Below are 12,921 nucleotides of genomic sequence, written 5' to 3'. Positions count from 1 at the left end.
GATTTTTAGATATTATTTTACTTATTTATTTTTTGTGTCGTGTATAGAGGATCTGTTCGATTTATTTGGGCAGTATTTTTCATTAAGCAGGTGGTGTTTTAGGCTCCCTATCATGTTTTCTTATCTCTTTTGTTTTAAAAAGTCTGTTTACAAAGTTTGATCGCTCAAGCTAAACCTTTAGTCCCGGTTCACACTTATGCGATGCGGGAACCCTGCGAATCTACTGCGGGTTCCCGCATTGCATTCCCAGCACAGGCAGTTCATACTGCCATATGTGAATCGCTGGGGGTGTCAATTCAAAGTTAAAGACAACCCCAGATCACTTCACATATCACAGTGCAATCTGACATTCGAACATGAATCTGATCGCATAGGTGTGAACCACCATGCGATCTGATTCTGCTGCGGCCCAAAAAAGGGTCCTGTGCGTGTTTGTGCCGAATCAGATGCGAAATTCCGCCATACTATCTGTATGGCTGAATTTGCATCGCACAGACATCGCATGTGATTTTCAGAGCAGTGCTCTCCGAATCACACGCAATGTCTGCCATCGCAGATGTGTGAACCAAGCCTGACACTGTAAAATTGAGTCACCCATCTTCTCTTCCATATTGCCCTATCAAAAGTTAAAACGACAGCTGGAGTAGGCTATTCACATGCCGCAGCCTCGACATGCTAAGTTGACAGGCTGCAGCCCCTGTCAAACTCGGCCATTAAAGCCAATGGGGCTACCCTAACCATGAACCAAATGCTTGGCTCGCGGTTGGGACACATTAGCCCCATTATAGACGGGCATTTGTCAGAAGAAAAAAATAGCCATTCAGGAGGCAGCAGGATCACTGCCTGCAACATATATACTTCCAAAAAAGCCGACTAAGATTTGACCAAGGTCCCTGTGAAGGCTGAAACATGTCATCATCTGCCCTGCTGGATTTTATCCCCTTTTGTTTGGATTACCAATACATTTCTGTACACCTCTGTTTACTGTGTTGCCGGCTTTTTTGGAATTATATGTGGTGCAGAGCGGTTTGGAAAGGCTGAGAGCAAGGCACCAGTGCGAGAACTTCCCTGTTGAAGGGTGCTGACTGGGTTGTAGCGCTGCTTGTTTGGTTTCAATCACCGCCTGAGAGCCTGACAGTGGCTGCTTAACCTCCCTCTGAAAACCAAGACACCACAGATTACTTTAAGGAGCTTTGGTTAGTGCGAACCTAGCCTAAGAAAGCTTTCCAGCATGTAGTCATGTGATGGATTTTGAGGTTAATTTAATTTATTTTTATTTTTGTGTTTAGGAAAATTGTGGAGTAGAAGTGTTAAACTGGCTTACACTTTGATGAACAAGCTGACCAACAAGAATGAATCTCTTCTTAAACCTGGAGATAGGGTGAGTATCTTCTCAACACTATGAATGCCCCAAAAATATACAGCAAGGACATTGTAAACGGAGGTTATATCACCCTACCTAGAAAAAAAGGTCATACCTTTGTTCAAGGTTCTAAGTGAAACCTACTATCATCCACATCCTAAACCCAATCTATCTAGCCCTGTAAAGAAGAGATCCCTAGCTATACTTACCTATTCTGCAGCCAGTCCGGTCCGATCCCTGAGCTGTCAGCGGCAGGTTCAGTGTGTAGGCGTGTGCGGGAGAGGCAGCCGACTACAGAAGCCCCATAGTAACTCTATGGGTGATTTCCCAGGAATTTCCCAGCTATTGTTGGCTCTCCCTCTACACAGCATTCGCCGCTGGAGACTGGACTGAATCGATTCAGAAAAGGTAAGTATAACAATTTTTACTTATTTTCTTTCTTTACAGGGTTAGATAGATTAGGTTTAGAATGTGGCTGAGAGTAGGTTTAGCGTTAGGTTTTGGCTGAGCTTCCACTTTAACTCTTAGCCAACAAATAACCCAAACTTTCTCAACCTTTTCAACACAGAGGAACACTTACAATTACTTTCCGGTCTCAAGAAGCCCTGCTAATAATTACTATATCTTCAACTCATGATACCTTATTGTGACAGTCTCTGATAAGAATGCTCCAGAAACTTGTGTTCATTGGGAAGAATTAGCCACTTACATATAGCTATAAATATCAACGGTGTTCGCGGGAAATTATCTGACAGGCAGAAACTGCTCATTGCTCAAGGAACCCCTAGCAACCTCTGTGGGAACCCCAGAGTTCCATGGAACCCTGGTTGAGAAACCCTGCCATAACCTATGGCTTGTAAATATTAGCACATTAGGACAGACTTGCCTGTCAATGGATCCCCTTCCTGTCAATGTAGGGGTGCTTTTATCCTCACCTAGCCTTCCTTCTAGGTTTTGTCCCTTTGGCTACAATGACGTCACTCCTGTGCATTCACTCAGGAGTCACATCACCATGGCACAGAGTGGGTTCTGTAATTTACTATGAGCTGCGCTTGCATGGCTCAGTGTACATTACTCCTGGCAGGAGGAAGCATTTATGGCAGAAGAGACCAATAGGTTCTCTTCTGATGTAAAAACGGTGAGTGTTATCGATTTTTTTTTTTTTTTTTTTATCTTTATGTTTAATACCACTTTGAAGTCTACCATAGAAAACAGTTTCCTGTGCACACCTATACAGCATTCAGATGTCCTCACACAGTGACACATGCTACTAAATATGATCGCTAAATTGATTACCGGAGCCATAAATCTCTGGTTAAAAAAAAGTAATTTCTCTGATTTATTTCCAGTAAAGGACCATTAAGTCAAAATTTTTAGTTGGGTTATGTAAGACAGGTATACTAATGTTCATAGTTTATTAACTTAAAGATAGGTCGAAAGGATGCTTGGGATTAACTGACTATTCTAGCAAGGTTACACTATATACATTCCAAGAAGGAGCTACTATATTATTTACTACTATATACATATATCATATAGTGGTCATGTGTGTCAAATTAACATAGCCAGTTTCTGGCAAATGTGCGGTAATCCATTCAGCCAATATAACCAACACAATGATGTCCCTTTTATTCACGCTGGTTACATGGGTTACTACACATATGCCATTATTTAAATTGGCGATTGTGGATTAACCTTACTGAATATTTAATTTGCATTCTAATTTGGCCTTCTAGTTAATAGGGGTCAACTTTGTTTGGGGAGTGTCTGAATTTGCGGGTGTTGGTGTAGACCGCTTTGGAGATTTATCAACTTGTTGATGAACAGATTGGTTTTGAGGTGGTGCACACATTTGGAGGAATTTATATTGGAATAATTGTCTTTGGATTTTGAACTTGTTAACGTGATATATGAACATTGTTTTTGTGAACCTTGGGCTATGTTACATTGATTTATATAAACATTGCATGATATATGTGAAATGTAGTAAGTATAGTTTCAGGGGAGTGGGGGCATTGTTTTTTTTATAGACACGCTAAAACTGTTTTTTTGTTTAGGTGAAACTGCAGCTAAAATATATAAGGATATTCTTTTCTGACAAAAATTCAATTTTTGCACAGCTAAAGATCACATAGAGGAATTCACAATTTTGAGAACTATTGATGCAGTAAAGAAAATAATGGTAAATTCTTCTGTTTTACAGGTGGCGCTTGTATTTCCCAACAGTGATCCTGTTATGTTTATGGTAGCTTTTTATGGATGCCTCCTTTCAGACCTTATTCCTGTGCCTATTGAAGTGCCACTGACTAGGAAGGTAATGAAAACTTATTGGCAGTTCAGGGTAATAAAGAACACTCCTGGTGTACAGTATACCAACACATTGTACACACCTTGCTTTTCTGTAGGATGCTGGTGGTCAGCAGATCGGATTCCTTTTGGGTAGTTGTGGGGTATCACTTGCTCTTACCACTGATGTCTGCCAAAAAGGACTGCCTAAAGCCCAAACGGGGGATGTTGTGACATTCAAAGGTAATCCGTGAGCTCATCACATGTGATAAAGAAAAAAATTTCTATAAGCCACATTCTTTTCTTTTGACAACTCAGGAGCCACATCCAAATTTAGCAAGTATGGATTCACAAAAACTGTGAGAAAGCTAAAGTCCAACAAAAACATTTTTATTTGTTTAGCATAGGACTATATTGCAAACCTCTCCAACAGCGACTTAGACAAAAACAAATTTTTTAGTAATAGCTTGTCCTTTTATAATTTTTGCTGTAGCTAATCAAATTTTATCACTGTAATGCAGCATTTTCTGGATAAACTGGCATTAAGTACCTGCTAAGGGGCTACTGGAAGCCAAATTATAAGAAACCAAAGCTATAAATGGCTCCCAGGCTACTGGTTGTGAACAACATAAGGTTACCTTTTAAAAAGCAACTAGAAGGAGAAAAGTTGTCTTGTACTTCTCGGAACTGTAATTTGATGTAAATACTAAAGAACAAATATAAAAAAATATATATTTATGCTAAATATTATCTCTTATAGGCTGGCCTCGTTTGGCATGGTTTGTTATTGATGGAAAGCACTTAATGAAGCCTCCCAAGGACTGGCATCCACATATCAGAGATGCAAGCAATGATGCAGCATATATAGAGGTAAATTATTACAATTTATTGTAGTTCTTACAAACTATGCCTTGATCATCAGATTTTATACTTATTAAAGCTGACCTTAAACCTAAAATGTAAAGTCTGTTGTTTAAAGTGTGACTCCCCCACCCCATTATTGCTGCACTGCTAGTAAAATCTAGAAAGTAGAGATCTCCAAATCGTCTTGAGAAAAGGTACCAAGCCCTGCTCTGCAGTGTCTTCTCGCAAGATTTGGAGTGCTAACCATTCCCTGGGGTATCATAAGAGAAAGATCATGTCACACCCTGCACCTTTAAGGCCAGAGGAAAGGTATAACTTTTTTCTTTCCTACAGGTATTTTATTTTTTAAGTGGAACTTATGGAAAAAAACGTTTTAGATTTGTCTTGGTCCAAAATAAATTACTTATATTTCTGTTTTTGTAAGGTCTGCATGGATATTGTACAAATCCTAGTTTTATTCATGCCAGATACAACTCTTACCTGTGATCTTCAAGGGCTTTGGCTGACAGTTCCGGTTATAGTACAGTGAAGAATCAGGTTGTTCACTCTCCCGCTGTCCATACAAGGCATTCTATGAATAAACAAGGGGAGAGGAGGATCGGATAAATTATTGGACTTCCCCCTTCTGTGCACAGAATGCAAAACATTTTTTGAGTGAATGATGGGAGAGTGGTATAATAGTGGGAAATTCTGCGCTAATATATATTAATCAAGTTATGTGAGTAAAGAAACAAGCTGCTGCACATAAGGAATCGTAGAAAAAAAACCTAAATGCACACTAATATCAAGAATGTGCTGCGCTAGAAAATTGTGATTAAGGTGTCACCAATTGTGACATTAGTGCTCAAAATTGTACATAAAAAATACATCAAAACGTATACCGTAAATTGCTCAAAACATTTGTTAAAACAATCCATCGTCAAGCGTATAACGAAACCGGTCGGGTGAGTCAAGACGTGACGTAACCACGCCCCCAACAGCCGACTTCCAAGATCTACCAAACCGAAGGAGATGTTCGTTCGCTTCTCAGCGGTTGCCTACAATCTTTTATGCTTGTGACATTCATCTTAAATGTGAGTGTGATATTTTTCTTTTAATCAAATGAACGGATTTTATATACGGAGTTACGCTATGTCCCTGTCATGCTTCCCTGTTTACATTATGTGGATATCTTGTTTGAGTCGTGAGGTGACACCCTGTGGTCGTTCCTGGTATTACCATCCAAAAAGCTTATACAGGTTTACTCATTAACTTGAGTGACCCACTTACTCTGGTAAGCTGCCAACTTATTTACCTATCTGGTGATTCGCACATCGGTGGTCCTTTCATCTCCATAGTACCCTGCGGATTTAATAATTACTGGGACTTGTGGTTGATTTCCTGAATTTTTTATTCATATACTTATCACTGTGGACTTCTCTCTGGATTCAAAATCCTTTTTTTCTCTCACTTTTTTGCTTGGATTGTTTTAACAAATGTTTTGAGCAATTTATATGTTTTGATGTATTTTTTGATGTACAATTTTGAGCACTAATGTCACAATTGGTGACACCTTAATCACAATTTTCTAGCGCAGCACATTCTTGATATTAATGATGGGAGAGTGAACAGCATGATCCTTCACTGTATTATGACTGGAACTTTCAGCCGCAACTGACATTTCTGTCTGGCATGAATAAAACTAGGACTTGTACAATACCCAGCAGCCATCCAGACCTAATAGAAACAGCATTGGAGGTAATTTATCTGGACCAGGCAAAAGCCTAAAACCTTTTTTTCCTGGAATTCCTCTTGAATATGAGGTGTATCTTTGCTCAGTGGTATCAGAAAACAAACAAAACAGAAGATACAAACAAAATAACCTTCATTGGACTTCAAAATATATGTAATCCTTCACAACACACTTGACAACGTTCATAAATCTTCTGGAAACTGTCAGTAAAGGCCTCTTTAGAAATCGATCGTAGAACCGCTTTTACACATTCTTGGATTGCCACCACGTCCACAAAATGTGTGCCTTTCATGACTCTCTTCAGGCAGGGAAATAGAAAAGTCCGCAGGCGCCAGATGAGTATGGTGGATGATGGAGAACAGGTACGCGTTATCATGCAGCAACATCCACTGTCCAGTCCTGTGCACCTCTGGCAGAACACGGCGGACACATCGTATATACCGTTTCAAACTTCCTCGTAGAATGGGGTGTGCACGATTTGACCCGCATTTTTAAGATATGTTTTTGAAAGTTTTACATAAACAACAGCCAATAAAGGTTGAAATCGCAACCAAAACCAGACTCCAGACTGTGCCTCCTGAGTCTCTCAAGCAATGTATATATAAATAACACAGCAATAGCAATAAAAGCTTACATATAGCAGAGATATAACAACAGACTTTAGGTCACCGACACATGCGGAAAAGAAAATAGTCTCCTGAGCCTAAGGACATCAGGTAAGGGGGCTGGATATCCATCTACTCCAAATTTTATCAAAGAGGAGAGGTGGCTTTCGTAGCTCAAAAGTGAGTTTATATAGGGGTCAACTATTATTAATCAGTTGCAGCCTAGTGGCTTCAGTGAGCCCCGAGGTCTCTTCCCAACTCAAGAGAATAGTCCTTCTAGCAAAAAAATATAAAATGCATAATAATAGTTTAGTATATGTAGAAACAGATAGTTCACCAAAAATACCCAGTAGACAATTTTTAGGTGGACAGTGGATAAAAATGAATCGACTGCAGATCCAAAAATGAATCGACTGGGCCACAGAAACAAATTCCTTATGGATGATGTCATCTTTGTCGAAGAAAGCGATCAACATTGTCTTGACCTTGCTGGTCTTGTGATCCAGGCACCCTGTCCAAACAGTGTAGGCAAACAATAGAGGTTGGTCAGGGGCCCACATCTACCTGCTGACTGTAAAATGATGGAGAATCACCACTTTTCACCAGGCTCCTAATGTTGTTCTTGCATTATGCAATTAATTAGCGCCTGACTGGCTTACAGTGCTGTAAATTCCTGTCTCCGTCTGAGAACTGCTGTATATTTCTCTAAGTCATATTTTTTTTTTTTTTACAAATGTCCTAGAAGGTTACAATTTTTTTTACAGCTCTGCTGCGTTGAGACTGTTTGTTTTTTTTTTTTAAACACTTTTTGTTCTTCGGTTAAGACTTTTTTTCTGATAAGTTAGCTGCAAAATGTTTCTACGTCCAATGGCTCTCATTGCTTTTCCTGTCTCTGAAGACTTAAGTGGGCAAGTTAGGCCTTGCACTAGGAGCTACATCAGTTACTTAGGCTGCTGAATGCCCTTATTCCCTGTTTCTGCCAGTTTTGTGGCAGTAGGTAATGCTGTGGGACTGAGTGCTGACATTATCTGCTGGGTGGAGTATCTGCGCTCTCTTTTCCACTATACACTGCTTCTGCTTGAAAAGAGCCACATGGAACTTTAATCTGTTCCTGGAAGCCCTTTTTAAAGCTCTAGTCTTGCTAACAAACCCTGCCCTTCATATAATTCAAGCTGTGACCTTATTTTGTAAGTTCATGTCCGACTGATCAAAATCCCTTAAATGAGATCTAACTGCTAACGGTTGATCCATCAGTTCTAGAGCAAGTGAAACAGATGGCTGTCATGTTAAATTTTACCTGGAATGGTTTGCTAAAAGCCATTCTGTTTCGTTTTTTTGCACGTCTCATGTCATTTGATATGCGTAGGGCACTTTGGCAGAAGTGCTGGATTGCAGTACCCGTGTGTAAAAAGAAAGCATTTAATCCGCATGTCCTTCAAGCGATCGCAATCTCTTTAGACAAGCTCTTGACCACATTAGGGATGCTACTAGTGGCAAAAGCACCCAACTTTCCAGGACATCTACAATTCCTATGCTTTACCTTGGGCCCCTGCACTACCATTTTGTGTCCCTGTCCTTTAGCCCCCGATCTACACTTTGGGTATTCGCCAAGGTGCTGGCCCCTGTCATAGCCTTGCTGCATTGTTGTGGCTTTCCCCTGTAGGAGACCTAGGCAGCCTCCTATTGAGGAAACAGTCAGTGTGGGCAATTTTGGACAACATGAATTTGACTGTCCAGATGTTTTAGTGATTCCCATGGATCCTTAATCTTTAGAAATTGTTGCTGGATCTGACTCCTCCTTTTAGAGTATGTGGATCAAGTCCTCAACACCAGCTCAGGCCAGAATGTTCCTTCCACAAGAATCACTTCAGACACTCCTGTCCAGCTCTCCACTTTTTTCATAAGAGTCCTAGGTCTGATGGTAGCCTCTTTCAAGGCAGTTCCATTTATAAGGAAGCCCCTTGCAATGCAACATTCTGTCATTGTGGGACAAGTCCATCCGGTCTCTGAACAGATCAATTTATCGGTCACCGAGGAACAGGTTGTCCCTGGCCTAGTGGCTTAGTAGTGTGGCTCTTGAGTTGGGGAAGTCCTTTATTCCTATTTTTTGGAAGACCCTCATGGACACTAGGTGGCTAGGTGGTTGGGCTGGGAAGAATTCTGGGCTTATCGTCAAAGGAATCTCATCTCTGTGATTTGTCTGTCTTTACAGTGTTGGGAAATCCTACTGGAGGGTCATCCAATCCAGATTGTTTCTGATAATTCTATGGCAAGGAGGAGACAGGGATCCTGTCCTGGTCAGAGCTTTACTTTCCAGTCTTGTTAGCGTTGTAAATTCCAGGCTTAGATAATTGACAGGCAGACATTCTCACATGACAGCACCTGGACCCTTGAAAGAGTGGCTCCTACACCCTGGGGTCTTCCAGGTCCTATGTCTCAAGGTGGAGTACTTTGGATGTGGACCTTCAAGTTCAACAACAAACTGGACAAGTTTGTCTCCAGGTAAAGGGATCCTCTAGCAGAAGCAGTAGATGTTCTGGTGGCTCCGTGAGATCGGTACACCATCTATGGCGTTCCTTCCATAAAACATTTTCCTCAGACGCTTTGCAGGATTGTGGCATTCTGGTGATCTTCTTTGCACTGAAGTGGCCCAGGCTGATATGGTACGCTGACCTGGAAAGACTCCTGGCAGACACCTGGTTGTCACAAGGACCAAGTTGCTATCCTGCTTCAGTCATTGGCTTTAATGGATGGTAAAGTCCAGATTATAAGGGACAGGGGCATTTCCGAGTCTGTGATTCCTACAGTACAAAAAGCTAGAAGAAGCTAAAAGCTAATTACTGAAAGGTCTATCATCAAACATGTAAAGCATACTTTACTGTGTGTGATTCTTGGTGCTTCACCTCCAGGAGTTTTTCCGTGGGACAAGTTCTCTCCTTCCTACAGCTTGGTTTGGACCAGCCAGGTTTCTGCTCTTTCTATTCTGTTTCAGAGATCATTGGCCTTTCACTCTTTAAGACCTTTGTGAAGGGGGTCTCCCATGTAGATCTCCATGTCTGTCCCCCTGCTACTCTGTGGCACCTGAAACTAGTTTTCTCTGCGCTTAAGAAATGTGGTGTTTTTTCTAGCCATCACCTTGGTAAGTGGAAACTTATCGTGCAAGGACTAATTTTTGGTTTTACAGAGGTGCAAGGTAGCGATGAGCCATAGAACTTCCTTAATGCCTAACAAGCTGATGGTTATTAAAAAAAAAAAAACATTTATTAAGAATTGTCAAAGTTAAATGCAATGAGAGACAATAAAAACTGTTGCTGTACCAGACCTGTGTATTCCGATGATGATCGGCAATGACTGCTGGGTCCACCGGGTAAACTGTGGCTAAACCCCTGTAGATGCAATATGGATGGAATGCAAGTCGGAAGAGCCGTGTTCAAGTTTTATGCAAGCGGGAGCCGTGCAGGGCCCGCCAGTGCTTACCGTGTTCTGTGGCTGTGACTCAGTTGCAAAGGCGGAAAGCTCAAACCCGGAACTGTAAACCAGCCTGGAACGCATGGAAGAGACGTTGCTGTGATGACATGTTTCGCGCGAATGCGCTTTGTAAAGTCCTTCTGGGCACTGGATTTGGCGCTCCCCTTGGTACATGGTGCAAAAAGTGAATTAGCCACAAGGTGCTTTAAAGGTCAAGGACCATGGTCCTTTCCTATGGCACCCAGAGCCTGAAAACCCCTTTAAGGGTTTGCCCACCATCACGGGTAAATCCTGTCGACAATGTAAAACAAGTTTTCCCTGCACCTTTACATACTGGTCCTGGCTATACATGTCTTTTTGGATCTGTAGTAAATACTACATTATATCCTTGCATCTTACAAGATAGTGCTAAGCACACAATCCGTTTTAAATGCATGGGTTATGGGATAATCTACACTATGAATGTTTTTACCCTGAATTTTGTTTTGATGTTCTGCTTATTTGGCCTTATCGTTAATGTTATTATAACGTTTACCTATTTAAGTTGGAGGGTCTTTCCTTCCATCTCGCTATCAGAAGTTCCTCTTGGGCTAGTGGCATAGAGCTTAAGACTCAAAATGTGCACTTCTGGCCAACAAAGCAGACTGATGTTTGGCATCACAACTGTTGCCTGATACCTCAGAGACACAGCCGCAGGAACTCAGGGCCGGGATAATTGCGATTTCTTTTCATGCTGGACTTACTTAACCCCCTCATTGCACATCCATTCTTTGAGTACCCCGCAGGGAAATATCCTCATTTGGATTACAGGCACTTGGTAGAAGGAGCACAAGGGACAAACATTGGGGATTCATCTGCAGGCTCTGGGGAAGCTTTGGGTTCCTCTCAGGTTGATAGTATAAGATCTTGCTCCAGAACAAGGGAACAGCTCTCTGAATCGGGCTCATCCACAGATAAGCAACATGCAGCCTGTCTGACTAAAGCAGAATTCTCTGCCACTATGATCTATTCCAAAGACAATTGCCACTTCTGAGCTAACAACTGTAATGCTCTTCTGCCTGCTTTCCCGCTGATTACTTTCTTCCGTTACAATCTGAACTCTGGCGCACTTCTATATGCAGAAGGCAAGAGGGATGCTGATATTTTAGTGGAGTCTGCTGAAGATTTTTCACTGCCAGAATTTATTTCTTCAGCTTCTTGTCACATGCTGGTTACTGTGATCTCATTACCTGGTGTAGTGTAGTGCATACTAGTCTCTGGCTAGCTACACCTAGTGCTGCATATACCTCACTAATTCCTATGGGCACAAAATAAGGCTATTCCTAGAAGTCTTTACTTATTCTTGATTAGGCCAATTGGGGCCTCGTATATTGATTCACCCAACTCCAAGAGTTGTTCACCACTCCTGTTACTTTTAAAGCCTTGTATCTCTATGGATGTGGAATTTAAAAAGAAATGGAATGTCCCCACTGTTAACTGTTATTCTTACACTAAATAATCAATCTACAGTTTCTATTAAAGATATTCCGTCTTTAAGGATTCAGTTGATTTGGATTTGGCATTTTGTAGTCCTCTTTCACTCTGGCAAGTGCAGTCCAGCAGCCAGAATTTGCCAACTTGTGAGTTGCCCAGAGTATGACCAACTGCACTGGAGGACTCTTTAGTGATAGTGAAATGTCTCCTAATATAGATAATCCAATTCTTGCTACAAGATTACAACCCCTTGCCCTGAGCCCTACTATTCTTTGTAGACACCATAGATTGTCAGATCTCTAGAATGTCCTTATTTTTGTTGTGTATGAGCAAAATATTTTGACCTAAAGATGAAGTGTATTCAAAATTTTAAAAACATGCATTCCCTCTGTGCCCCTTACCTCCACGATCTATATGTTGTAATTCACTTCCATTAAAAGGGTCTCTAGGTAAAATTTTAATGTTCATCACCACAGCTTAGTTCCAAGACCTGCAAGCCAGGGAAGATTGATGTACAGCAGGAACCAGTGGGTGCAAGAGGTGGTCATCATCAGAAGTTCAGTGTAGGAGAGAGCTGTTTTGCAACAGCTCTTTTGCTCTGTAATTTCTTGCTAAATACCTAGTGCCCCATGGAGTGGGCAGGGTAATATGGGTACACTGGGGTGAAGTTCCCAGCAAAGCTTTGTCCAGTCACCTGAAGGTATCCACATAAAGCCCGTGGTCGAAGTGTTAGTGGAAGCTTCAAATAAAGAGCTAGAGGAAGGTTTCCTGGAGACAGTCTGCTAATGCCATGTGCATGAACATTCAATTATTGCAAATATTAACTATAAAACGCCTTTATATGTTTGAATCTTATGGAGAATTACAAATTGCAAATCCTGATTTACTATTGGCAGTAGTCACCCTGGAAATTTTACCATAAAATGGACAATCCCCTGACCATATCTAAATCCATTTTGTTACATTACTGCTGTAGCATTGCACAAATCTGCAAATTGAATGTGATTAATGTTATCATTTTGCTTCTGGCAAATACTTTATTCTCAATATAAATATAACTATATATATATATATATATATATATATATATATATATATATATATATATATATATATATATAGTTATATTG

The 12,921-nt window shown here is 40.9% G+C and overlaps 1 protein-coding gene across 5 annotated transcripts in view; it reads left to right on the top strand.

Moving 5' to 3' along the window:
• DIP2A (disco interacting protein 2 homolog A) overlaps window positions 1–12,921 on the top strand; it is a 168,209-nt gene that overhangs the window by 113,289 nt on the left and 41,999 nt on the right. For all 5 annotated transcript variants that reach the window (XM_082260283.1, XM_082260285.1, XM_082260284.1 and 2 more), the window contains 4 exons: window positions 1,290–1,381; window positions 3,567–3,677; window positions 3,769–3,892; window positions 4,410–4,519. In XM_082260283.1, the coding sequence (XP_082116409.1) occupies window positions 1,290–1,381; window positions 3,567–3,677; window positions 3,769–3,892; window positions 4,410–4,519 (437 nt within the window). The remainder of the gene's footprint in view (window positions 1–1,289; window positions 1,382–3,566; window positions 3,678–3,768; window positions 3,893–4,409; window positions 4,520–12,921) is intronic.

This window comes from Pelophylax lessonae, assembly GCF_965119305.1.
Source record: "Pelophylax lessonae genome assembly, chromosome: 6".
Classification (NCBI taxonomy): Eukaryota; Metazoa; Chordata; class Amphibia; order Anura; family Ranidae; genus Pelophylax; species Pelophylax lessonae.
This window is presented reverse-complemented; position numbering and strand designations above follow the sequence as displayed.